The sequence below is a fragment of the Cladophialophora yegresii genome (assembly GCF_000585515.1).
Source record: "Cladophialophora yegresii CBS 114405 chromosome Unknown aczIN-supercont1.1, whole genome shotgun sequence".
Classification (NCBI taxonomy): Eukaryota; Fungi; Ascomycota; class Eurotiomycetes; order Chaetothyriales; family Herpotrichiellaceae; genus Cladophialophora; species Cladophialophora yegresii.
Genome location: NW_006913045.1, coordinates 3,428,742 through 3,454,838, shown reverse-complemented (window position 1 = coordinate 3,454,838; position 26,097 = coordinate 3,428,742). Strand labels below are relative to the sequence as shown.

Genomic DNA, 26,097 nt, shown 5'->3' with positions numbered 1-26,097 from the left:
TTGAGTTCCGCACCTGCTCGTCCGACTGTTTTTCAACAAGCCTTGATTTGGCGACCGGAAATATTACTCCTAACTACTTTTTACCGCCTTGATCCCATCGATGTTGCAGCCTAGTCGAGGCTCCTGAAGATTGCTCTTCCGTCGAGCGGCCTTTCGCTGCCAATCTCAAGGAGTGCAGGAGCTTACTGCTCTGGCGTACACGCTGGCATGCGCAACATCATTGGCCTCAACGATGGTCAAAATCTGAGTAACCCCTAGGCGAAGCAGGGGCTCGAAGACGGCGGACTGGGCGAGATCCTCGGCACGACAATGTACGGAGCCAGAATGGTCTTTCGTGCCACCAAACCGCCAGTATAGATAGATGAGGCAATTACAGGGGCAACAAGTCGGGAAGGACAGAATCGCACCATAGCAAGTGAAGTGTTGCCTCATTTGCTGATTGGAATTGAGACGAAGGCATCAAGGCATCACAGCCTCGCAGTATCGGACCCTCTCGCCACACGCCACACCCAGAGCCTCGCATCTCGCAGCCTCATCAGCTTATGTAAGGTTCATGGGCTGCCAAGCAGGCACGCAGGCTCGACTCTCTCTTCCGATGTTCTACCGTCCATCTCAAAATTTCTAGGTCTTTGAATTTCACGACTTCGAACTGTTCTCCTACCTGCGGTCTGACGCCCAGCTCGAGAACCAGCAAGGGTCAATCCCATATCTAGACTTGAACGGCTTCAAGATGGGAGCACGAAAGAAAGAAGCATCCCGTCGTGAGCGGCAGGGTGTTTCAACAGATGGCATGGCCAACGTAAAGGTCAAAGGCGAGAATTTCTATCGGTGCGCTTGACTTGGCTGGTGCAGGGCGACCGGTCTGTAAGCTAACTCACAGATATAGCAATGCCAAAAAGCTGAAGACTTTGAATATGCTCAAAGACGGTAAAGCGCAGCGAAACGCCGAAGGGAAAATCACAAAAGCCGCCTCCTACCAGTCCCGCGAACTCCCCAAAGCACGAGTCGAGCCGAATCGGAAGTGGTTTGGCAACACGAGAGTTATATCACAAGACGCTCTGGATTCGTTTCGACAGGCCGTGGCCGAGAGAGCGGCAGATCCGTATCAGGTCCTTCTCAAGACGAATAAATTGCCCATGAGCTTGATTCGGGACGCGGAGAATACCAGGAACGGGATCAAGCAGCACCAGGCCAAAATAGCCGTCGAGTCCGCCCCATTTGCGGACACTTTCGGTCCTAAATCGCAGCGCAAGAGGGTGAAGTTGAGTGCCGCTTCAGTGGCCGACCTGGCGGGCGAGTCTGTCAAGATGCACGACGATTATCTTGAAAGACTGGAAGAAAACAAGCTCCTGAGCGGCCAAACCGCCGAACAGATGCAAGGGCAGGAAGACGGTGAGCTCACCACGGCTCGCGAGCCGATCTTCTCAAAGGGCCAGAGCAAGCGCATCTGGAACGAGCTGTACAAAGTCATGGACTCCTCCGACGTGATCATCCATGTTCTGGACGCAAGAGACCCTGAGGGCACCAGATGCCGGAGTGTCGAAAAGTACATCCGTGAAGAGGTGCCGCACAAGCACCTGGTGTTCGTGCTCAACAAGTGCGATCTGGTGCCGACTAGCATTGCGGTAAGTTTCTTGTCTTTGTCTGCCCCTTGGACCCTTTCTCCTTCCGCTGGAGTCCCGATAGCGACTTCCAGAACTCTTCTGCTCCATCGCTAAGTCAAGGCTACTTTCGCGCTCTTCTGTGCGCACCTTTCTCCGTGAAAGCAGCCTGTTACAGCTTTGGTACATCAAGCCGCGCTCGCCCTCCCCCTTCAGGGACGGTTCACGACACTTGCATCCGTCTTGGAAGCATCCGTTACAGAGTGCAACGCGTGTTTCGTTTGAGTTGAGGTCTGCTCTTCATCACCCATAGCATATCTCTTAGTAATGTCTCATACACTTTTTCAAACCACCAAAGACTGACTGTCAGCAACCAGGCCCGGTGGGTTCGACTCCTGTCGAAAGAATATCCGACCTTAGCATTCCATGCTTCGATGACCAATTCGTTCGGCAAAGGGTCGCTAATTACCTTGCTCCGCCAATTCTCGACGCTCCATGCTTCGAGGAAACAAATCTCCGTCGGCTTCATCGGGTACCCCAACACGGGGAAATCCAGCATCATCAACACCCTCCGCAAGAAACGCGTCTGTACGGTGGCGCCTATACCTGGCGAGACAAAAGTCTGGCAATACATCACCCTCATGAAGAGGATCTATCTGATCGATTGCCCTGGAGTGGTGCCGCCCAGCCAGGGCGACAGCGAACAAGATATCCTGCTCAGGGGTGTCGTGCGCGTGGAGAACGTAGAGCATCCGGCCCAGTACGTCGAGGCCGTCCTGCGACGGACGCAGACAAAACACATCGAGCGGACGTACGAGCTCAAAGCCGCGGAATATAACGACAACGCGATGGAGTTTCTCAGCATATTGGCCCGAAAGGGTGGCAGATTACTGAAAGGCGGAGAACCAGACGTTGACGGCGTCGCGAAGATGGTGCTGAACGACTTTCTGAGGGGCAAGATTCCGTGGTTCACTGCACCGCCCAAGAGGGAGGGTGTCGAAGACGTGGATGCCGACGCGGCAACGCAGATCGTCGAAGGCCGAGAAGGCCGCCTCGGCGAGATGCCTGGGAAGCGGAAGGCCGATGCTCTGGCAACTATGGATACGGGTGCTGAGGCGGCAGCAGCAGCAGCGGTCGATGAGAAATCGATCCCTACAAGTGACCACGCAGGGGACGAAAGTGTCGACCAAGATGGAGAAGCTACCACCGCTGATGATGACTTCGAAAAGTTTGACGAAGACGAAGAAGATGATGATGACGACGACGCGGATGATTCTGACAGTCAAGCCGATGACGGCGGAACTCAGCTGTGAGGACCTAAATAAATATATAGATGGTTAAAATTGTGAATATGCTGGCCTCTTGCTGTGCAAGGCGGGAATACGGTGCGTTGCTTTCGCGTCGATCGACTGACCCAGTCAGAGCTATTCGATACGATCCGTATATAATCTAAACACAGGAAAGGCATCACCTTGGTCTCTGCATGTAGAGACCAAAGTTCGTGTTATCATCAAGTCCCAGCGCCAAAACAGCTCGTTGTATGGGCCCTTTTGCAGTTCCATGTCCCATTAGATATTACGTACAGGTAGTGCAGCTCAATGCGGCGTCTGTGGGCGTCTCACCGCCACGACATCTTATTACTATATACGATCAGAATCCTGTGCGCCACACATCCATTTCAACGCTTTTGGTCACGAGCCCCATGCCTTTATAAGTACTCCACGATTACTTCCCTTGCCTCCCGCTTGCAAAGCAAGGCATCCCGAAGTCCACGAGAGGGCATCCAATAGGCAAGTCGACAAATCATCAATCATCAATCATCCATCGTCACTAATCCATCACATATAACTTACAACTCATCAGGGGTTCCATTGTCGACTGCCATTCCAGTGACGTTATATTTTCCACGGCTCCAATCCCAAGGATCGCCCCCAGGCACACAGAGGCCCAGCCTCCAGAAATAATCCCTATGCGCGAAGAAAAGCTCCCAAAGCTTATATCGCCGGCCGAGTTCCCACATGTGCTGGACGCCGGAGGAGGGGCCGCCCGGGTTGGTGTTGTCGGTACCATTGGACTCGAGGACATGGCTGGCTGCAGCACTAGGGACGTCTTGGATGCATGAGGGGTCCTCGTCGCCCACGCAATGCTTGACATCTGCCCGCGCTGGTGGCAGAGATGGTTTCGAGATGAAAATCTCGCCCGCGTGCATCTTGTAGCCCCACTCTTCGAGGGGCAACAGGGGGACTGGGTCGTCGATGTGCGTCACCCTCCTATATTTCAGCGATTCTGGGTCCGTGGAGTTCAGGTTGAAGCGCTTGTCAATGAATCGGTTGAGGGCTGCGTTGCCGATGCGCGGTTCGCCGAAGGTGGTTACGTGGGGATCCCAGCCTCGAGCTTGCATTTCAAGCGACCTGTGAGTTTCGAGTCAGTCCATGGGTCTGGTGTGCGCATAGATTGCAATGTCAACGAGGCAAAAACTGGGAGGAGGGGAACATGAACACAACACCCGTTGTCCTTCTGCTAAGGCGACTTACGCTAAGGCTGCAACAGCTCCGCCGAGCGAGTGGCCTACCAAGACCAGTTGATAGCCAGGATAGTCTCGCAGTGCCTTCTCCACGTGCGGGACGACTATACAGCGTGTATTGCGCCAGGAGGTCATGAACCCGGAATGGACGGTGCAGTTGGGACACTCGGGTGGCTCCAGTACGGTCCTCTTCTCCTTGTTCGGTTGTTGCTGGACGATTTGTGGCAGTAGTGGTTCTTTGATATTCTGGTAGCCATGGCCACCAACTGGCTTGTCATCGCCCCCAGCATCACTCGTACAGACGCTGTCGTTGTTACTATCCGCAGGGAAGGGCGCGTATTCCGCTGGATTCGTGCTCAGATCGGCAATCGTATTGGCGATCGAATATGTCCCCCGGAACGCAACGATGACTCTCTTCTCGTATGGCGCATGGCTCAACGCGATATATCCTGACGAATCCGACAGCAGGGGGCCCGTGTTCCAGGCGGTGATAAGTTCGAAGCCCTCGAAATCGCTACACCGGGACAGGCATTTAAAGGGTTTGTGGATGCCGCTGGTGCCGACGCAGTAGGATATATCGACAATACGAGCGAGTTCTTCGAGGGATTCGAAGAGCGCTTGCGAGACCTCGTTACCGTCGGTGGTGGTTGGGAAGTTCGCAGGCAGCGCTGCGGCGAGGGTTGTCCATAACCACAAGATTGTCCAGACGGACAGCATCGGAAAGTGCCAGTGTATGACTCTCGATGATTGCGCGGTGCTCCTACTCGTAACGAACCGGTGCAACTGAGGATCACCTCTGCATCGAAGAACGGGAGATGGGCGGGCTTCTAGGGTGTGCTAGGACTTGGGGGGAAGGGCGTCATATGATCTTTACGTCAGAAGCATTGTTCCTAGCACCTTCTTCCCCATGATCAAATCTCCAGACCGGCCACGGCAATATATTTCGCCGTCCGGCCTTGGCGGCAAGGCTCTGAAGCCTCGAGTGCATTGTGATGAGTAGTCATTGTCGGGCCTTTACTGCATTTCGATCCAGCACATAAGACTGTTACAATTGCCGATCTTTCAAGCACCTTGTTCAAGAAGCAGATTTTGGTGCGCATCTCAACGAACGGTCGCCCTCTTTCCCGCCCCCGTATGCTGACGCCGAAAGCGCCAGCCATGGCATCCCAACTTCTGCCTCTAGGTATATTCCACTTCTCAGCATGAAGCGTTCTACAGAAATCGGACACATTGCTAACCATTGCTTTGCAGAACTGATCGACAAATGCGTCGGCTCGAGGATATGGATCATCATGAAGGGTGATAAAGGTACAGCTTACCGAAGTGCTTGCAGTGGAATTTCTTGTGCAGCTCCGACTTTGTCCGTTGATATATTTGTCACTGGGATGTTTCTAGCCCAGTTCTCCCGCGTTCATCTTGGTCCTCAGAGGCATTGGAATTACTGACTCGAGAATGTGCAGATTTCGCTGGCACATTAATTGGCTTTGATGACTACGTCAGTATGTTATCCCCTTGCAGCCCTCTTTCAAATGCCTGGGGCGGTCTGGAACGGACTGTTCTGACTCGGCTTCTTCTGTGCGACGAGGGCGACGCGCATGCTGACGTCAATCTGCCTCTCTGGATAGATATGGTACTCGAAGATGTGATTGAATTGTAAGCCTCGCGCTGGTTTACTTGTGACATGAGACTAATCGGGGTAGCGACTATACTGGAGCGCAAACAAAACTGCCCAAGATTCTGTTAAATGGAAACAACATCTGCATGGTAGGTCAACCCAGTCCCTCGCTCTTGGCGAAGCTGCTTTCCACAGCGCCGAATGTTCTGGTGCACGATGTCTTCGTCACCCAAAACATGGCGAATACTGAGCAGTCCAGCTAACATGCGACCAGCTGATACCCGGGGGGGAGGGACCTGCTCCCGTAGCGTCATGACGACATACGAAACGACGAAAACCTGTGACACCTCGCATTTTGGCCCGGGAGGAAGAGAGCATGGCAGTAGAGCTCGCTGGAGCAGGATGGACCCCATGGCCGCAACGAGGCACTGGCGGCAGCACGAATATTGGGCATTTCGGCACGGCTCATGGTCAAGACCAGAGCTTGGTTCTTCCAGGCAAGCAGTCATGACAGAACGCCCTTTTACGAGTTGTACTTTACAGCGGACTCGCGTAATACCTTGACTGCCTCCTGCTGTACCCTCCTTACAATGTCAGCAGCAGACATCACTTCCTTCACCAGCCCAATCCCGGTCCCGGCGTAGGTGCACATCCGGCCCTCTGGTCCCCAAGCCGAATCTCCCGATGTCATGGCTTCTTTGTATAATGCGATATTCTCCTCCTCACTCATCCCAGCCACCGCGTCCAGAAAGGTCCTGTTCACCACCCCTCTGCCCACATATGTCTGTGGCCAGTCATTGATTCCTCTAACTTTATCATATATCGTACTCGCCACGGTACTGACACCTCCATCGGTTACCCTGAGCACTTCGTCCTGATACCCCTTCGAGATTGCCGCTTCATTGCTCGCGAGAAACCTTGTTCCCAAACAGACTCCATCCGCGCCTAGGGTCAGCGCAGCAGCAGCGCCTCTGCCATCAATAATGCCACCACTTGCTACAATTGGGATACCCTCAATTCCTTCCTCCTCGAAAGCATCCAACACTTCCGGCAGAAGGGTCATAAGACTCGCCCGCTCACTCAAACCATGGCCACCCGAGTCGCTCCCTTGAACGACTAGCACATCTGGTTTCGTGGTCTTGGCAACCTCTACCGCCTCCGCCACGGTGCCGATCTGTACCCAAATCTTTGTCATATTGTTGCTCGTCTGGCGGATCGATTTAGCCCAATCGAGCAGGTCGGACAGATGGCGCGGCGCAAAGAACCATACAGCTGCAACGGGATGCTTTCGCAGTGCTTCGAGCGCCAGGTCGAGGGAGGCGCCCCAGCTTAGGAAGCCGACGCCAACGGGGAGCTGACCGTTACGAAGAGGTGTATTAGTTGATTTCGCGTACTCGGCCGCTTCAGCTAAATTGTCTGACAGCTGCGAGAGGTCGAAGCCGCCGGCAAGGAAGCCTATACCGCCCGCAGAAGAGACAGAAATCGCAAGGCGACCTAGTGTGATTTTCATCATTGGCGCAGAAACCACGACGGGGACATTTGGGGTGGTCCATGGATAGGCATCCCGGAGAGGATGGGGAGCAGGCGACATCGCGTCGCGACAGGAAAAGTAGAAAGCTTCTCGTGGCAGTGTCAAGGCTTCGACGTGCCAGCAGAACATGTACCTACAATTTCTCGGGATCCGTTATCTTGTAGGATCGAACTCGTCGAGAGAGGGAGCGCAACAACGGATCTGCAAAAAGAACCCCCAATCGGAGGTCATGGTGTACCACATCAAGGCGTGCCCCATACGGATGCTAGCGCCTGTTAGACCTGCGTCTTTCTTGGCTGCCGGCGAATGATGGCTTCCACAGGTCCGATTGCGCGTAGACGGAACCGCTTTACTGGCTTTGCGATACGAGTGCCTGCTGGGCATGAACGGGGGATGGAATAATGCCTCAGCAAGGTTACGTGTTTGTATCGGTCCCTGCATAATGCAGCGGCGTATGTATCTGTCCGTCTGGGTCCGACGGCCTGCACGGAGTAGTGTGGGTGAACAGTGGGTGAACGGTAGGCCAAAGCAAAGTGAGCAAGCGAGACTCGGTTGTTGTTGCCCGAAGCTGACTTGGCAAATTTCCCTTGTTTGTCCGCTCTATTCATTCATCCCGTCGAATCTTTTTGGATGAATAGGCCTTTGCGGAGTGAAGCCACAGTGTTGTTACCGCCTTCTCGCCCGAGCTCGGGTTCATCATCTCGTCGCCTTCATTTCGTGTCCTTTCTGCGTACTTACCATTGCTCTAATCTCCAATCCCCTTGCTCTGGGACAATTCTGAACCACCTGGCACCTTGCCTCTTCCGCAAAGTCATTTACGCGACGTCTTTGCATTTTGGATATTTTCGCACAGATTTGACAAGATGTCCAACGCTCCAGACCGGTATGTAGAAATTTCTATTGCTTGGTATTACTGCACTCAAGCGACTGGCGGTGTGAAGAAGGAAGATGGAAATCTGCTCAAGAATGAATCCACCTGAGGAGACAGACGTGGTAGTGGTCGAACCACCTGCGACAAGCCCTACTGTCCCCTAGTCCAGCTGGAACGACACAACGACACAACGACACAACGACACAACGACACGACGACACAACGACACAACGACACAACGACACAACGACACAACGGTTCATTTCACCGGCGGACGACGTGTTGGCTGCCATGAAGAATTCCCTGGACAAACTGCCTGCATCAAACGACTCAAGCCTTGGCATTGTCTTCACAGGACTACATATTTCACCTGCGCCTTTACTTCAACCTGCCGACCTAATTTAATCGACCCTCGAATTGCCGTACCAAGTGCTGTACACCACTTCTGTAAGAAAATTTGTCATTCATCATGTCGGAGACTCCAGCACGCCAGATCATAGGACCGGAAGAGGCGACCGACCCCGGACAATCTTCCTCAGCTCGCAAGGTTGCTTTCAATCTCCCGGCACAACGAGTCTCGCCTGTTAGTCTTATACCGGCCAAGCAACAAGTCTGGTTGGAGCAGCCAAATAGCGAACTGGTTGGAGGTGACAATTCCAGGGTCGACACAAACGGCGCAGGTCTATCAACTGTGTAAGTTGACCTTTCCACAGTCGCTCCAGTTCTGGAATCTGGTCTCTAGATCAACTCTGGGACCAGATCTGGATTTGGAGGTGCTACTGGTCCGACAATAGAACTTGAACCCATTTTAACACTTGGCAGCAATGAGGATACCAACAGCAAGGTCGCGGCAAAAGGCAGTATCGCAGATATCGAGAAAACTGACACTGAGGATCCTGGACCACCTCCATCTCCACCTCGCGCCTCTGCCCTCGACCGCGGCCGTGGTGGCCTTCCTGCCGATGGTAAAGCCTGGAGAAACTACCCTGCCAATCGCAAAGGTGTCAAACTCCATTGTTGGGCAAATGGGATCGACCACAACGCGATCAACATACTTGACAGGTGCGCCATTACGAGGAGAGGATTAAAAGGATACTCGGCACAAGCGGTTGCTACTACTACGCTTTGCTTGCGTCCAATCTTGCGGTAGGGGTGGCAGCGGCTGACTTTGATGGTGTAGTACCGAATCTTTCCTCCTTGCAGATGGCGAGAAGAAGATTGAAGAGAAGATCGATACTCGTGAGTGGCTTGAATGGGTCCTGGTATACAGCCTACTGACTGTTCTGGCCAAGGTACTCCCAACACCACAATCTTCACATTCAACAAGGAAGACCACACCCTTGCCAACCTGCTTCGTGACAAACTCCTCAAGAACAGCCACGTCACCTTCGCTGCCTACCGCGTAAGTCATGTAATGACCTAAGTTCTCGCTCCAGATCTGACAACCCAAATAGATCCCTCATCCCCTCTTTGCCAACTTCGAACTGCGAGTCCAGACGGACGGCGAGATCACTCCGAAGGAAGCCGTGCTCGCCAGTTCCCGGGACTTGGTCCAGGACCTGAACAACCTCAAGACCAACTTCACCCGCGAATATGAGTTGAGGAAGATGGTTGGAGGTGCACAGAATGGACAGTGATTGCCTGCGCTGGGACAGAGGCATGGCCCAACATGATACGATCCGAAGATTCCGACTGCGATGCGGTGATACCCTGTACTCTTAACGGGCGGCTTGAATTCTGGACATGGGCGTTGCACGGGGTGTGATATTGCATGATACGGCTTAGTGGGGGAAAGGACTATATTATGCACGCATGCAGAGAAGCACAATGAAAAGGTCATTGAATCCATAAGGACAGAACGCGGTACTCAAATCGCTGAATCAAAACACGGAACTGCCTGGTTGGATGCATGCATACACGCCATAGTTGAGCCAAAGCGCAGTTTAGTCCGAAGCCATCCCAGCGTTCAACGCGTCCCAAAAAGCGGTCCGTTCCAACCCCACAGCCTACCTGCACCACGCCGCCTCGATCTGCCGCAATTTTGGGCATCATCCAGTTGTAGGTGCCCAAACCGTGGAATTCACCCATCCATATTGCGGCTCCGTAGCTGCGAGGCACCAGTCCACGCACTCACTATCACCATCGTGCATCCCTGACCAACGGAGACGGACAGCCTATACACCACGGGCAACAGATAGACTCCTAGAGCCAGACCGCGACGACGAGCCCTGTCCGGTGCAAGGGCTACGAGACCGCGACGAACGATTGGACCATCGTGTTAAGGGAGATGGTAAATCGACCGCCGCAGTCGTAGGACTGCATGAGACTTGAGGAGTAGGGCTGGCTAGCATAGGCGTTAGAAGAGCTACTTGAGTACTTGCCACAGAATGAATAACAAAACCGTCCAGAGTACTGGTAACTCGTCACAACATACTGCTTGCTTTCGACCAGCCTCGCCCTTTGTGATTGCAGGTGGCTTTTGCCAGTTGTGGACGGTGAATTGTGGTTACGGCAGCGTCTACCTAGGTAAACTTCGATGCGCCCGGCACGTCGCGCTCGACGTCACCAGCGTCACGTTAAGCAGCTTTGTGCGGGCGCTCCGCCGTAGCATAGCCACGTCGCCGTAGCAGCTGAACTCGTAATGGCGTTGACTGATCCGAGTCGTTGAAACTGAGCATCGTCTCACTCAGTTCCTCTTCGATTTCCATCTTTTCCGCGTTGTTCATCTGCTTTTCTGCTTTGTACCGTGTGTTGCAGGCATGTATTCGGCTTCCAACTCCTTCCTGGGCGGCGCCAATAGTGCCCGCCCTGGTCCTACTCCTGGAGGCTTCGGGCAGCAGCAGTCGTTCGGCTCATTTAATCAAGCTCCCCAGCAGCAAGGTCCCTTTGCTCCACAGCCGACCGGCTTCCCCGGTCAGTTGCAGGCTCAGCAGACTGGCTTCCCTCCATTTCAGCAGCAGTCGGGTTTCCAGGCTCCGGCGCAACAGCCTCAGTTTACGGGTTATCCTCCTCAGAATCAAGTCCAGCAGCCCCCCTTTCAGCAGGCACCACCTTTCCAGCAACAGCAGTCTTCCTTTCAAGCCGCTCCACCTCCCCCTGCCCCTCAACCACAGCAGCCCGCCGCTGCCCCTCTGCGTTCGCAGCAGACTTCCTCGCAGATCGCGGCGTCCTTCACCCAAGGCTCGTCAAGTGCACCTCCGCCGAGGAGGGGCAGAGCTCAGAGCAAGAGCGCTAGCAAGATCCCAAACATCAGGTTGTCCTTCATCACTGCCACGGACCAGGCAAAGTTTGAGCAGTTGTTCAAGTCCGCGGTGGGAGAGGGTCAAGCACTGAGCGGCGATAAGGCCCGAGATCTGCTTCTGAGGTCGAAGTTGCCAGGCAGCGCTTTGTCGCAGATATGGATTCTCTCAGACACTACAAAGTCCGGCCAGCTCCTGTTCCCCGAGTTTGCTTTGGCCATGTATCTTTGCAACTTGAGTTTGACGGGGAAGGAGTTGCCGCCGGTACTGCCCGAGAAGATCAAGAACGAGGTGTCAAGTATGGTCGATATCATTTCATTCAGTGTTATCGAGGACAAACCTCTCCCGACCCCGCGAACCAACGTACCGGACTTTGACGCTCCACTGAGGCAAAATGCGATGTCTCCTCCCGCTCCGCAACAACCTACGCCCCAGCAACCCAACAACCACCAGCTCCTGTCACAGCTTACCTCCCAGCCGACCGGCTTCTACAACCAAATGCCAGGCCTTCAATCGCACCCCACGGGGTTTCCTGGACAACAGCAACAAGGTTTGCAAGCCCAGGCGACTGGGTTTCCCGGTGCCGCTCAGCCGGCGGGTTTTGGTGGTGCGCGACCGTCCCTACCTCTGATGCCAAGTGGTGGCTTTGGTTCAAATGTGTCGCCTCAACAGACTGGTCTCATGCAGGCACAGCCAACGGGCATGCCCGGCCAGTGGGGATTCGTGAATGCACCAGCTGGTGGCTTGCCGAACATTGAAGCTCTGCAACAGCGTCTGATGCCGCAAACTGGCCGTGAAGCAGGAGGCTGGACGACGCAAGGTCTCACGAGCAATGCAAAGATTCCTTGGGCCGTGACCAAGGACGAGAAGCGGATTTACGACCAGCTCTTCCGTGCTTGGGACGGCTTGGGCCGAGGCTACATCTCTGGCGACACGGCGATTGAGATTATGGGCCAGAGCGGCCTTGAAAGATCGGATCTGGAATCAATCTGGACGCTCTCTGACCCCAATAACAAAGGTCGGTTGAATATGGATGAGTTTGCCGTAGCTATGCATCTCATCTACCGGAAATTGAACGGGTATGCCATACCTGCTCGACTTCCCCCCGAACTGATCCCTCCGTCGACGAAGAACTTCAACAGCTCTATTGATACTGTGAAGTCGCTGCTCTCTCAGGACGCCGAGGCTCGGAAGACCTCGGGCGCGTTTTTGCAACCGCAAAAGACGGGCGTTAGCTATCTGAAGGATCATTCGTTCCGTTCTGGCTCAGCTTCACCTAGTTTTGGCCGCAAAGATGCAACAATCTTCCGGAATAACGACGACGCTGTTGGCTACCGCTCAAGCGCGAGACGCCGTCTTGGAGATGGAGGTAGTCGAACTTCGTCTCCTGCACCGTCATCCGACGTCGGCGATTCAGCCTACGACGATCTGACCCCTGATCAGATCAGGAAGAAGATCCGTGAGAAGAAGATAATGCTTGACGCTACTGATTTTCAGGACGAGAGACAAGCGGATGATGATGATGTCCTGGATCGTCGGGATAGAAGGGAGGCTGAAGAACTCTTCAGACAGATCCGCCGTGTTCAGGATGACTGTGACACTCATCCCAATTCCGGTTTCGCTGGCGGTGACACAGGTGCTGAGAGGAGAGCAATGAGAAGGGAGCTACAGCGATACCAGGATCGACTACCACAACTAGCATCCGATGTGCGGAAGGTGGAAAAGAGCATTGCCGAGACCAAGCTGCAGCTTTTCCGTCTAAAGGATGCCAAAGCCCACCCAAATAGCGCCTCAAACATCGTGGGAACCGGTCCTGGCGGCAGTGTCACCGAGGCAGATCGGATCAAGGCGCGAGCGCGCGCTAGGATGCAAGCACGAGCCGCCGAACTAGCCGGCCGTCCCGCCCCTGCAGCGGACGACGAAAATGGTGCTCAGAGGCGCTTGGAACAAGAAACATCCAGCATCAAGTCCGAACAGGAGCGGCACGAAGCAATGACACGGGATGTCGAAGAGAGCGCCAAGGATTTCGTGACAACTCTAGAGGATGGTCTGCGTGACTCAGGGGAAAATGCGACCCAAGAACATGAACGTAGGAGATGGGAAGAAGCATTGGGCGTCGAGGACGAAATCAAAGAACTCATCTACGATCTGCAACGCAGTAGTAGGACTGCCAAGGTCCGGAAAGAAGAGTAAGCACCAATCTCATTTGCAATGACTATTCACTAACGCAGGCAGGCAATCTCGCCAAGCTCCTGCTAGAAGAAGTTCGCGTGACTACAACCGTGAGGAAACAAAGCCCGCGAATGGCGATTCACCTTTACGATCAACGCCACGTTCTCCACCCCCGGCCTCGTCCGTGGGCCAGTCGCAGCAAGATCGTGTCGCTTCTGCCAAAGAGAAGGCCCTCAAACGTATCCAGGAAAGAATGGCAGCCGCCGGTCTCAAGCCTGCTGGTGAAGCTGGCGAGACAGCAGCGCAGCGGCAGGAACGTGAAAGGCGGGAGAGAGAGGAGCGGGTGCGGAAAGCCGAGGCCGAAGATGCGAAACGCGAACAGGAGCGACAACAGAGACTTGCTAACGAGGGCGTCATTCCTCCCAGCCCCAAAAACGAGAAAAAGCCACCTCCGCCGGCACCTCGAAAGCAGCGACAGGACAGCTCGGATTTCTCGGCCAAGCGAGCAGCCGAGGCTGCTGCTCGTGCAAAGGAGGAAGAAGCGGCTGGACGAGCCAAGGCTGAAGAAGAGGCGGCCGCGCAGATCAGGGCCGAGCAGGCAACTGAGAAACGTGAACGAGAACGACTGGAGTAAGTTTTCCGCGTGTATGAACCTTGCATCAGCTGACACTATCTTAGGGCTGCGGCCAGCGCCCAAGAAAATGACCTCGAGAAAGAGCGTGAGGCTGCTCAAGCTCGGTTGCGAGCACTAGAGGAGCAAGTCAAGGCTGGCAAGATCAAGAAGCAGGAAGAAAAGGCTCGCAAAAAGGCTGCGGAGAAAGAGGCAAAGGAGAAGGAGGCCAAGCTTGCAGCACAGCGAGCTGAGCTGGAAGCAGCCCGTGAGCGAGAGCGACAACTCCAGCTCCAGCTTGAGCAAATTGAGAATGACTCCTCATCGGACGAGGACGAGGGCCCGCAGCAAATCACGCCTCAAGAGAGTACACCTGCAACAAGCCAGGTGCTGACAGGCTCAGTTGCCTCACCTCCGCTCAGCCATGCTGCCCCAGAACGGTCAGCAAGCAGTGGCTATGAACCCACGCCTGTTTCTAGTCCCCCTGCTGCTCAAGAGTCAAGGAACCCGTACTTCCGCAAGCTTTCACAGAGCAAACCCGCGGAAAATGGGCGGCCAGTCTTCTCGCCTCCCCCGGTTCCAGAAGCTCAAACATTTGCACCACCACCAGCACCACCAACCGCTCCTGCGCCACCGGCTGAAAGTCTCGCATCTACCAATCCCTTCCACCGCATCGCCCAACAAGAGACTGCGAAGCCATTGACGCCGAGCTTTACTGGAGCTCAGTCGCGACGTCGTCCCGAGGAGGATGAATGGTCGGCAGCGGGATCTGACAAAGACGAAGAAAGCGACGACGACGAAGATCGTCCCGGGGGCGGATCTGCGAAGCATTTGGCTTCTATCCTGTTCGGCACCATGGCACCGCCGAGGCCACTTTCGGCAATGGACAGTAAGCCCCAGACGCCTGTTCAAGAGCCGCCTCCAGTTCCTGGTGCTTTTGAGCCATCTTCTGCTCCGCCGCCTCCACCGATTCCTGGGAGTGGCGCCCCTTCCGCACCTCCACCGCCACCACCGATGCCTGGAAGTGATGCCCCTACCGCACCTCCACCGCCGCCACCATTCCCTACCTCTGATGCCCCTGGAGGTCCGCCCCCTCCACCACCGATGCCTGCGCCTGCTCGTGCAGGGACAGCTGACATTGGTGCATTGCTGGGTGAGATTCAGTTGGGCAAGGGCTTGCGGAAGACAGAAACGAAAGATCGTAGTGCTAGTTCAGTCGCTGGAAGGGTTCTTGGCTAGCTAGATATCAGGTGAAAGGGTCATAGTGATCGAAGAACATGAGAGACGGAGAAGCTCATGCTGCAGCGCCTCCGGGTATTATAAGATGAATATAATCCGATGACTGTGTGAGTGTGTTTCCAGCCCTCCCCGAGTTGCTCGTCCACGCTCGTCCAAGCGAGCCGCGCACGTGACGTTGAGAAAGTGGCTATCCGCGCTAACCAATTCTGGACACTGTCAACATGTCAACAAGCGGAGACCCGAAGGCTGGCCACTTTGACCCCAATCTTCAGATTGTGTTATAGATCTGTGAAGCTACAGAGTCGCCTAATATCCCAATGTTGTAGCCGGTTGGAGACCAGTTGGGCCCGGCGAAGTGAAATAAAAGGACGGCAGTGCAGGGCAACCCAATACCTGACAGCACAGCAAACGACTACCTGGGACGCCAAAGGCAAGATGCCTCGTGTTACTAGAGAGTCGAATGTCCGTCCTAGCCGGCAAGCAGTTGTTATGAATATGGCACGAGAAAAGAGCAAGCTATCACCGGTGAAGTAAGACTTCAACCAAAGTCACTCGAGCGCATCAAGGCGCATTCGTGCTCAACGCAGCCTCGATCGCACATCCGAGCTAACAGTTCCTCAGGATTCCGCTCAACGATGACAAAGGTGAAAAGGTTGCGCGTCTGCATTCCCGGCAAGCCCTACAAGAAATCCACATGAACGAGATTCGCGCGGCAGCAAGTCCAGTACGCAAGCTCAACCAAAGACGAAGAGAATCGAATTACAGCAATATGTCAGACTCACCGCGCACGCCGAGCACGCAAGACGCGGGAACAATAGCGCAGGCGCGGAAAAGAGCTGGGCAACACAGGCAGAGTATTGGTGGCAGCATGCGGACGTCCCTTGGCCATGGCGATAACGGCGTCACGCCCATGAAACGCGTTCCCATCCTTGCCAACTTCGAGGAGTGGATGAAAATGGCCACCGACAACAAGATCAATGCAGCGAACAGCTGGAACTTTGCGCTGATAGATTACTTCCATGACCTGAGTCTACTGAAGGAAGGTGATGGTGTCAATTTTCAGAAAGCGAGCTGCACGCTGGACGGATGTGTCAAGATCTATACGTCTAGGGTCGATAGTGTGGCGACCGAGACGGGACGTTTGTTGAGCGGCCTCGCGGATGGTGGCGCAGAGGGGAAGAAGAATCGGAAAGGAGAGAATGCCGACGGCGAGGAAGATGAGGAAGAAGGTGAAGATGGAGAGGACGGAGAAGATGGCGAGGGCAAGAAAAAGGCCAAGAGGAAACCAGCGCGCAGTCACGAAGCTACTCTCGCGCCTAGCTTTGCTTCGTTCCAGGGCAAGAAGCTCGAATTGGAGTTTGCTGTTGATCCGCTGTTCAAGAAAGCGAGCGCCGACTTTGATGAGGGAGGAGCTAAGGGCCTGCTGCTGAATCATTTGTCGATCGACTCGGACGGAAGAATTGTCTTTGACAGCAGTGATGATGCTGGTGATGCCGCGTTGAGCGGGGAAAAGATTAACCAGCAAGAGCAGACGCACGACAGCGAAGCAGCAGAGTCACAACAGAAAGATTCAAATACATCAACCGAAGAAGACCAAGGAGCCATCGACGAAGAAGGCGACGAAATCGACCTCCCCTCCCTCGCCACCAAATTCTTCCCCGACTTGTCCCTGCTCGATTCTCAAGACATCTGTCCCTCGATGAAAACCTTCACACTGGGCGACCCTTCCGGCTCTCTGGACATCCCGTTCCTCAAAGCCCCGGACGACTGGAAAGAAAAGAAAGGCTTACAAACTCCAGCTCCCGGGCACACTGTTCCGCTGGATCTAGCAGACCAAACAGGGATTTTCCTAGATGGAAGTAATGCCATGGGCTTCGACGATGATGACGATGACGGGGGACTACTCGGGGGGTTTGATGTCGCAGACAACGTTGGCTTTGGCCAAGGCGGCGAAGCGTGGGCTAAGGAAGCCGCAGTGGACGCTCAGGCCCGCATCGTTCGTGCCGAAGACGTGGACGACAATTTGCTCGAAACAGGTGCTCAGGACTATGCAGTGTCCTTGCAGCACAAATACCAAGAAGACGCGGAGCATGAATCCATCATGGCCTATTTTGACAGGGCCTTCAATTCCCGTGCGAAAGGCAAGACTGCATTTCTGACCCTCGAGAATTGGCGGATGCAGAAGATCCAGAAAGCGCAACAAGCTGAGGCGACCGGGACCAACGCTGCGCCGACGAGACAACGCAAAGAGAAAGAACCGTTTGAGATTGACTTTCTTGGACCCATGTCGGAAAGTTTGCAAGAATTACTGCAGCAGCCACCAGTGCTGAACTCACAGATTTCCCTGCCGAAAGCACAGTGGCGCACGAAAGGACATAATCTGCTCGACAAGGATGACGAGCTTGTCGATCCGCGGAGACTTATGCGGCTGTGGACGAAGCCAAAGTGCCGGGTCGGACGGATCCGACGGAAAGAAGGGGGTGTTTCCATGGGAATCATCGATGAAGGGTTCGGCGCAAGGAATCGTCTCGGCACAACTATCGCCGGCGACCAAGATGTTGACGACAATGTGGGAAGAAAGGGCGACTACGATGCGAATTTCTTTGCCGATGATGATCAGCTTCTACCTTTTGACGGGCCCCTACCGATTGACGATGATGACGACGACGACGATATCGGAGGGGCAGACGACGGGCAGGCATTCATGGATGCAAGAGAGATGCTATCGCCTCAACCGGAATCCCAGCAACAGCCGAACATCTTCGACGCGCTTAATGGCCAAGACGAAGAAGCGATATCACAACACCGGGACTCTCAAGCCCCGAACAGCCAACCCGATCTCCTTCCCGGGTCATTTGGCAGCCAGCTAGTGACGCAAGCGGGCAAGAGACTTCGGCCCGAATACGTCAACTACGCGAGGACGGCAAAGAAGGTCGATGTACGGCGACTGAAGGAGAATATGTGGAAAGGCATGGAGACGAAACTGATCCGCATTTTTGACCAAGCGGCTCCCAGGATACCCAACGAGCCAGAGGTGAACGACAAGGGCGAAGGTGATGGTGATGGTGATGTGGATATGATGGACGTCGACGACCCTCCCAGTGATCAACCTCAACCTCAATCTGCCGCCAACGAACCACCTGAACCCTTTTCTGACCAGCAAGAGGACCAGGCTCTGAATTTCACGGACCTCATCCAGGATCTCCGCTCCGTGTATCCCGACCAGCAGATGAAGGACATCAGCACGTCGTACTGTTTCATCTGTCTCCTCCACCTGGCAAATGAGAAAGGGCTCGTGCTGGAAGGTGAACGAGAAGGGGACCATGCAATGCAAGAGATCACCGTCAGGCGAGATCCCACCGTCGGAGACGGCTACGAAGGGGAGTAGAACTGGTCTAGACCCCACACCTTCGTAGCTATTTCCCACGGTGGGTATCTCGCATGGCGGCAACGCGACACGGACTCAACCCAAACCTGGTTATGGGCAATCGATCTCGACGAAACTGCGAGGGCTGGGTAGGAGGTTGTTGGGTTCGACTTCTAAATAGCACTGGAGCAAGCGAGCAACCCCGGCGCCCGACACCGCCGGCGATGTACAATACGAACGAACAAATGAGTTGGATACAGTACGAGACCACGATTTCTTCCAGAGTAGTATTCAAGCACATCGCGCAATGCGATGCATTTCAATACAGAAGAATGACATTTCGTCTTGTCGGGTTGCTTCTTGAGCATTAACAAAGGGGAGGCACAGAGGATGGGAGTTTATCCGATCCAAGCGTTGGTTCGCTTCGTAGGAAGGCCCGCCTTCTCTGGGTTCGTCGGCACTCAGTCGACGCTGCGCACCCGCTTTCCTGGTGCTCCGTACCTCATAGACGCGGTGTCTTCAAGACAGGAAGAGATCGCTTCGTTTTAAAGCGGCATTATCAAATCCCCGAATGGGGTAAGGTGGCAACTTCCGTGGATTTGAGCTCATCGTTCAATGTTATGGTAAATCCCGCTTCAATTCCAAGTCGTCAATCTGCACTCAACCGAGAGAGCATGGCACGCCTTTCGGGCCTGCAACGTGAAGTTCTCAAACTATACCGCGCATGCCTACGAGCTACACGAAACAAACCAGAGGTGCGGGAACCCTTCGCGGCTCAATTTGCCGTTGCGTTCGTCGTTACTCATGTCTTCTGTTCATAGGCGACCAGGGAGAACTTCCGCAACGCAGCACGGTAAGCGCTTTCCAACTTGCGGTAGTCTTTCGCTGGATCTAATCAACTGTCCAAGGCGAGAATTCCGGAAGAACCAATCCGTTGACAAAAAGGACTTTGGCGCTGTCGAGGCCTTGATCAGGATGGGGATCCGGAAGCTCGAGTTATGCTCGTCGCCAGGAGTCAAAGACATTCACTGAACGGCAACCAGTCTTACGGTCCTGGGTCGAGCCATCGCATCGAGCACGCAATAACCTCACATAGCAGGATGTTGTGTTTAACAAACTTCTGACTCTGTTTGCCTGATCACGTGATCACGAATCTTCTGGCACTTGGTCGAAGCAACTGGCGCGTTGTGGCAAAATCACGAAGACGCAAGCCGACTCTGCCTGGCCTGAGAAGCATCCAGCATCAACGACGGTTCTGCTTTCTCATCCGGCTGGATCAACCTAGTATCTTCCACCAAACGAGATGAATGGGTATAAAGTCTTCGTTGACACGGCACTTTCTGAAGTTCGACATCAAGCAAGATCACGACACACAAGAAATCTCCTGCATTCGACCAGCACGACCATAAGTTCTCGCACATCGGGATTTATCAAGCCAACAATCCCCAAAGCTAGAAACATGTCTTTCCTCTTCCCAAGAATCGCTTTCGCGCCCGTGCGCTGCGGACCAGTGCGCCACGAAGCCGCTCCTCTCTTCAGCCTCCTCGACGACACCTTCAACGAGCTGCAGAGAGCTAGCCGAGCAGCACGAAAACAATTCAATCCTCGCTTTGACCTCAAGGAGACGAAGGAGGCTTACGCTTTGGAGGGTGAACTCCCTGGTATCGACCAGAAAGACCTCAACATCGAGTTCACCGACGAACATACCTTGGTCATCAAAGGCCGGACCGAACGCCAATCCGAATCTGGCCGACGGCCTCAAGCTGTCGAGGCCGAGCAGAAGGCTGCCGTTGAGGGAACTTCAGTGAACTCGGAGACCGGCAGTGTCAAGTCACATCGTGCCACCGTTGAAGACGAGGAGCCCGCCAACTCATCCACAGCCGCCGAGAACAAGACAGAGGTGGCCGCATCTACACCTGCTGCGCCTGAGCAGCAAGTAGCAAAGACCGAGGAGCAACAACAACGACCTGAGCAACAATACTGGATCTCTGAGCGCCATGTTGGAGAGTTCACGCGCAGCTTCAGCTTCCCTCACCGGGTGAACCAGGAAGGTGTCAAGGCTTCACTCAAGAACGGTATTCTCAACATTGTCGTGCCTAAGGCACCCGCCCATGAGAGCCGACGCATCGCAATCGAGTAAATGATGGACGTTCAAATCGCGGACATTGAGTTCTGTACAACACCTGCATAACGACTGCATAGCGTGGCGTCACGACAATGGCATATTGCATAGACAGCATAATAACTTGGCGATCGGGGTCGGGTTCGTTAGCATAGGATCATTGATAGACAAATCCATTCAGTCTTGACACAGACTTTCCAGTATTGCCTTTATGACTAGTGGTTGTATACTTTCCTGTCACTCCTTGAAAGTTGCCTAGAATAAACTCAGTCAACCCAGACTTGCACATGCCACCTGAGTTTCTCCCTTTGCCAACCCAATCACAGCATAGGCCCCGCACACCCAATCTTTTGTGCACCACTGACAGGTGAAAAGGAGGCTGGGACATATAGCTTGCGCATACTGCGTACTCCGCGCATGTGTCTCAAAAGGGGCTTGCTCTTCGAGGATCCCGAAAACTCAGGGTGCAGTTGACGCATGTACTGTGCAAGTGTTGAGTATCTCCTCACTTCCGCCGGCATATCGGTCTTGGCTGCATGAGTGACATGCACGGATTTTGCGCCGCGGACGCGGCCTCGACAAATCCGTGTCTAGTTTGACATGCGAAGGTCTAAGTTAATGTATGCCTCACTCGCCACAGAGATGGCTGGTATGTCGAAGGTCTTGCCCGTGGAAACTCGATCGACAGTTCACATCGGAGTGGCGAGCCGGATATTCGAGCTTTATCGTGCGCCTCGTCAGCGATCAGTGGCTGAACGATTGCGTCAGGCGTGTCTGGACCTTGACCCCGGCCATCTGGCCCCAGAATCGGGAAAGCAGCTGTGGCGTTCCATCTCGGCTGCATGATGGTGTGTTGAGAAAATGGTTTGGCGGTGGCTGACCACTTGGCCTGTTGGCGCATCTTGCTGCAGCCAAACCAGGTTCTGCACAGTGGCCGGCCAGTGCTTTGCTTCGCTTCGTGGGACGCGGCTTCCCTGGCAACGAATCGCGTGTGGCGCCGTCCGTGTCAGCCAATGGCTCCCCGATCTCGATACTCGTACAATCTCCACCTCCACGAAGGATCAGCTCTTCAGACTCCATGCTGCCTCGCACTCATGGCCCGAGCTCTGGTGAACATGAAACTGACAGTTCGTCATGGAGCAGTGACCACTTCCGTGCCCACCACCTTGCCAGTTCTCTTCTCTGGCACCATCATATCTCACTAGCTACAGAGTAGAGAGCCCGCACTGCTTCGCTGCTTGTGTTGGTCTCTGGTCAGTTTGCGTCTGAAGCCGGTCTCAGTCACAATTTGTTCATTCGTTCGAGCCATTCTCTTCACAGACACCCCACTTGTTCCTGGTGAACGGACCATTAATACGACAATTACGCTGAACTTATCTACCCGTGGCGAAACGTCGCCAGGCCAGTATTTGCATAGTGGTCGCAGCTCACGCTATCGCGAGAGGTCATTAGCTAGGGTCACTACGTATGCTAATGGGGGTGGAGTGATGCCTTCGGGAACTTGATATCTCTGTCACTGGGCCTTAGAAAGCCTGCGCGTCCAAACCATCCCGCACATAGGGACATACTAGGACTCAAGATGCGGTTTGGCCGGCGCAGATCGGGTCTAGCAGCCGACTCTTTCCAGACTGAACCCGAAACTCGTCGACGAAACCGACTGTCGAAGCCCCTCACGAGCAACGCAACCAAGATCCAGACCTCCACGAGTGCACTGGCGCTTAGTCTGCAGGTTCCCACTCAGAGCAAGAATGCAAGCACAACGGAGCTGCCTGCCAGCCCGTTGTCGGCGATCTCAGGCACTGTGTTGCGCCAGCACATCCGGAACGACATCCTCGCCCAAGAAGATGACAGTCACTCCCCCACTCGTACAGTCAAGAACGACTCGAGTTGGAGGGTAGCCTACATGGTCAGTCGACTTGAAGGAAAGAAGCCAACAGCTGAAACACCCCAGAAGCAAGCGCAGCAGCAGCCGCTAGAGCCGGCGCCGTTGTCTCCAGTCAAGCCGCAGAAGAGGAAGTCTATTCTACTTCGCCGGTTGTCATTGCAGAGGCAGTCCAGTCTAAGCCGAACCCCCAGTTATGAACGAGTTAACTCGCTCAAGTCTGAGACGGCGGTTACGAACACACCAACTCCTTCGCTCGACCAGATTGTGGAATCGCCTTCCATTCCTCCAACCCGTCGGGCCTCTTTTGCCCCTGGCACTGCCACTAGGAGAACATCCCCCATCAAGGCCAAACAAGATATACAAGTGCATAAGTTTCAAGAGCTGGAAGACACTGCAGCGAGAGTTGTCGATTCGGATTATTTGGACTGGCAACCTCCCCCACCAAGGACCGTTGGCAGGGCCGGTACACCGTCAGACATGGGCTATTTGCAACTGGGCGGTTTGAGACATGGTTCTCTACAAATCGTCAACGGTCGTGCCTCACCGGCTTTCAGCGAAGCGTCCAAGGTGTCGAGGCAGCTTCTGACGAACCATACACCGCCGCACCGAGATGTGTCTAGTGAATACGGCGATGCTGATGAAGAGGTCGAACAAACCGATCTCCCATCCATTCACGGCGACCGCAATGGGCCAGTGGAGCGTCGAATTTTCAGCTGGGAAAAGGATGATGACGAGGTCATTCCGCGAAGCCATCCACTGCAGACCGTCATGAATCCAGAAGAAGACACCACCACTGGGAACCACACGTCGCTGATGGCAAATGAATACATTGCCGAGCTCCCAGCTAGTCCTTTCGAGCAGCAAAGGCAGAGCTCTCCCGTCGACAGTATTCGAAGAGCTCGATCTGATTCGTCCCTCTTCTGGAGGCCCAGCTCGCGCTCATCACTGCAAAGGTCACCTTCAGTTGAGAAAGGCTCGAGTGAGCTCTCTCCAAGCAGTCCCTTGCAGCTGTCGGTCTCTCCAACTGGCTCGGTAATCCGCAAAACGAGTTTCGAGACAGCGGGCCGACGACTCCTGCAAATGACGCCTGATCATAAACACCACACTTCTGATAGCACAATGAGCTGGCATTCTCCGATGGAGGCAATAGACCCAGCTGACGAAGCCTTTCAATCAGCGGTCGAGTTCCAAGTCCAGCTCTCACCCACTAGAAATGGACTTAAACCATTTCGTGCGCCAGAGAAATCAGATAGTGGCTATAGCTCCAGCAACTCTCTCCGATCTTTTCACGCCGCGAAGCGGACAACACCACCGCCGGTAGAGATGGAAGCATTCCCACAGGTCTCAAATTCGACAACGGGCGGCGCTACGCCACAATCAGCTCGACCTGCCTCCTTCCTTGTCAACAGACCATCCATTCTGAAGTTGCGAAGGACTGAGCTCAATGTGCCGACTCTTGCCAATATGCGATCCAGCGTCGTGTCAGCAGAGCCGGCGGTTGCCTCGATGGCAACAGCTGTACCTGGGACTGCGAACGATGAAGCCAAGCCTGGAAAAGCCCGGAAAAAGTTGCTGAAGAAAAGACGCCCAGTGAGCCAAAGTCCCGGTCAGATTTCTCTCGTCAAGGTCCAGTCCTTTGAGGTGGAAAGCATCCCTCAGGTTTCTCCGGCGGCACGAGAAAACCTTCGCGTAAGGTCGCAGACAGTCCCTGAACTGGAGCGAACGTATATGCCACCGGACATCATGGAAAACACGCCAAATAGATCTCTGCTTGACCTGTCCAATACCGCTTTCAGGTTTCCCTCGCCTGGTCCGGTGCAGTCTCTTCAAGTCAAGCGATCGAGGTCTCGTAGTCGACCAAGGACGTGGTTTGAACGTTCCAAAACGGACATTACAGATTCGAGAGGCGATTCAGGCATCAGTCGAGCCGAGGCGAATGCCATCATTGATCGTTATGGTACTGACAGTGCAGGATTGGGAAGAAGTCCATACGACTTGAGCAGCCACGGTGCTCTTTCGCAGAAGTCAGGGACTGTGCCTATCATCTCTACGGCTCTTCCTCCCCAACCCCGCTCGATGATGGACGATAGAACAGCCGCAGAGTTGTCCCGGGGTCGAAGTCGATCGCTTCGGGAGCGTGAATATACTGTCCCAGGGCGGCGACTTTCCTTCAATGACAGAGGTGGCATACCTGGTAAGAACCTTAGCCCAGCCGGGTTTTCCAGTGAAGCACCTCCGATCACATCTGAAATGTTGGAGAAGGCATATCGGACCTCTTCTATGCAACGACAACCGTCATGGAGCACCGATCTAGCGCCACCTCCTCCACCACATGCATCGCGTCCTTCATATCTTAATTATGAGGAGGTTGAGTGTGATGCAGTGGCGCCGCCACCTCCGCCGCATTCACCTCAGCCGGTCGACATAACGGCTGACCCTTGGGTTGCTCGGGCTGCGGCGTGGAAGGCTCGTAGAAAGTCTGCAGGCGAAGCTCTAAGACGACAAGCCTGGGACTATCAGGAGTACGAGGGGTATCATGAAAGCTCCGATAATGAGCTTCTATACCCAGTTATACCTCCGGGACAGCAATCCGAGCGGGCGCAATACCTCTCTCCCAAGAAGTTCTCCTCATCCCCACAAGAGTACCACCGAGGGAACATGGGCCCGTCACGGCACCAACAGGTGTATCGATCGCCATACGAGGCAGATGATCATGAACCTACGTACGCGAGACCGTACGGAGAGTACCCCATACCGCACGACACTCGCTACCCATATATGAACCAATCGAGAGAAGCTTCCCGCCACCGCCCTCTCCCGCAGCCTCGGCCTGCGAACGGAGCTGTTACCCCACGACCACACTCGAGAGCAAATAGTGCACGCAGCTTTGCCTCGTCAATAGCGGAAGAACTGCATCCACGGCATCTGGACAGGCAGCATCCTCCGCCAGCATTTGGTCGCTATTCGGGTGGAATGGCCTTCGGCTATGAACACGGAAGTGGATTCGGCGGCTCAGCCGGGACCAGATCTTCCAGCGGGCAAGCCGGCGCTTCGAGGAAAGGCGTTTACCTAACGGCTAGCCACGGCGTTGACCTGGGAGATGTGCCTGTTGGGATCATGGCGAGACAGTGAGTGAACAAAAGTCGACCACTTCGATTGATTGCCGCGTGTCCGAACCCAAGGTGATAGGGCCTCGGCTGGAGTTTTATGACGTTGGGTTTTGCGTCCTGGAGCATATATCCATGCAGGGTGTATGATCAACCAGTCTTGGGTGGAGGTGAACATTTTAGGAAGCACGGCGGCGACTTCTGGTTATACCTA

General features: G+C 54.5%; 10 protein-coding genes across 10 annotated transcripts; 8 read left to right on the top strand and 2 right to left on the bottom strand.

The window, feature by feature from the left end:
* Positions 1-730: 730 nt before the first annotated feature.
* On the top strand, positions 731-2,914 carry A1O7_01239 (uncharacterized protein; the record flags this gene model as incomplete). Its single annotated transcript, XM_007755277.1, has 3 exons — positions 731-828; positions 887-1,625; positions 1,979-2,914. 3 exons carry the CDS (start codon positions 731-733, stop codon positions 2,912-2,914), a joined length of 1,773 nt encoding a protein of 590 aa, XP_007753467.1.
* Positions 2,915-3,450: 536 nt separating this feature from the next.
* Positions 3,451-4,842, bottom strand: A1O7_01238 (uncharacterized protein; the record flags this gene model as incomplete). Its single annotated transcript, XM_007755276.1, has 2 exons — positions 3,451-4,012; positions 4,136-4,842. The coding sequence occupies 2 exons, from the start codon at positions 4,840-4,842 to the stop codon at positions 3,451-3,453; spliced, it is 1,269 nt and encodes a 422-aa protein (XP_007753466.1).
* Positions 4,843-5,283: 441 nt separating this feature from the next.
* On the top strand, positions 5,284-6,003 carry A1O7_01237 (uncharacterized protein; the record flags this gene model as incomplete). Its single annotated transcript, XM_007755275.1, has 4 exons — positions 5,284-5,308; positions 5,377-5,433; positions 5,586-5,778; positions 5,826-6,003. The coding sequence occupies 4 exons, from the start codon at positions 5,284-5,286 to the stop codon at positions 6,001-6,003; spliced, it is 453 nt and encodes a 150-aa protein (XP_007753465.1).
* A 260-nt stretch (positions 6,004-6,263) lies between these two features.
* A1O7_01236 (uncharacterized protein) lies at positions 6,264-7,331 on the bottom strand (the record flags this gene model as incomplete). The annotated part of the gene is made up of 1 exon (XM_007755274.1): positions 6,264-7,331. The coding sequence occupies one exon, from the start codon at positions 7,329-7,331 to the stop codon at positions 6,264-6,266; it is 1,068 nt and encodes a 355-aa protein (XP_007753464.1).
* Positions 7,332-8,611: 1,280 nt separating this feature from the next.
* On the top strand, positions 8,612-9,779 carry A1O7_01235 (uncharacterized protein; the record flags this gene model as incomplete). Its single annotated transcript, XM_007755273.1, has 5 exons — positions 8,612-8,835; positions 8,965-9,204; positions 9,323-9,381; positions 9,435-9,544; positions 9,597-9,779. The coding sequence occupies 5 exons, from the start codon at positions 8,612-8,614 to the stop codon at positions 9,777-9,779; spliced, it is 816 nt and encodes a 271-aa protein (XP_007753463.1).
* A 1,122-nt stretch (positions 9,780-10,901) lies between these two features.
* On the top strand, positions 10,902-15,402 carry A1O7_01234 (uncharacterized protein; the record flags this gene model as incomplete). Its single annotated transcript, XM_007755272.1, has 3 exons — positions 10,902-13,570; positions 13,617-14,183; positions 14,232-15,402. 3 exons carry the CDS (start codon positions 10,902-10,904, stop codon positions 15,400-15,402), a joined length of 4,407 nt encoding a protein of 1,468 aa, XP_007753462.1.
* A 435-nt stretch (positions 15,403-15,837) lies between these two features.
* On the top strand, positions 15,838-18,790 carry A1O7_01233 (uncharacterized protein; the record flags this gene model as incomplete). Its single annotated transcript, XM_007755271.1, has 2 exons — positions 15,838-15,932; positions 16,024-18,790. The coding sequence occupies 2 exons, from the start codon at positions 15,838-15,840 to the stop codon at positions 18,788-18,790; spliced, it is 2,862 nt and encodes a 953-aa protein (XP_007753461.1).
* Positions 18,791-19,446: 656 nt separating this feature from the next.
* A1O7_01232 (uncharacterized protein) lies at positions 19,447-19,801 on the top strand (the record flags this gene model as incomplete). The annotated part of the gene is made up of 3 exons (XM_007755270.1): positions 19,447-19,524; positions 19,591-19,622; positions 19,678-19,801. Coding segments are annotated over 3 exons (234 nt in total), but the record flags the coding sequence as incomplete, so codon positions are not given.
* Positions 19,802-20,228: 427 nt separating this feature from the next.
* On the top strand, positions 20,229-20,909 carry A1O7_01231 (uncharacterized protein; the record flags this gene model as incomplete). Its single annotated transcript, XM_007755269.1, has 1 exon — positions 20,229-20,909. One exon carries the CDS (start codon positions 20,229-20,231, stop codon positions 20,907-20,909), a length of 681 nt encoding a protein of 226 aa, XP_007753459.1.
* Positions 20,910-22,470: 1,561 nt separating this feature from the next.
* On the top strand, positions 22,471-25,908 carry A1O7_01230 (uncharacterized protein; the record flags this gene model as incomplete). The annotated part of the gene is made up of 1 exon (XM_007755268.1): positions 22,471-25,908. One exon carries the CDS (start codon positions 22,471-22,473, stop codon positions 25,906-25,908), a length of 3,438 nt encoding a protein of 1,145 aa, XP_007753458.1.
* Between the last annotated feature and the right edge of the window lie 189 nt (positions 25,909-26,097).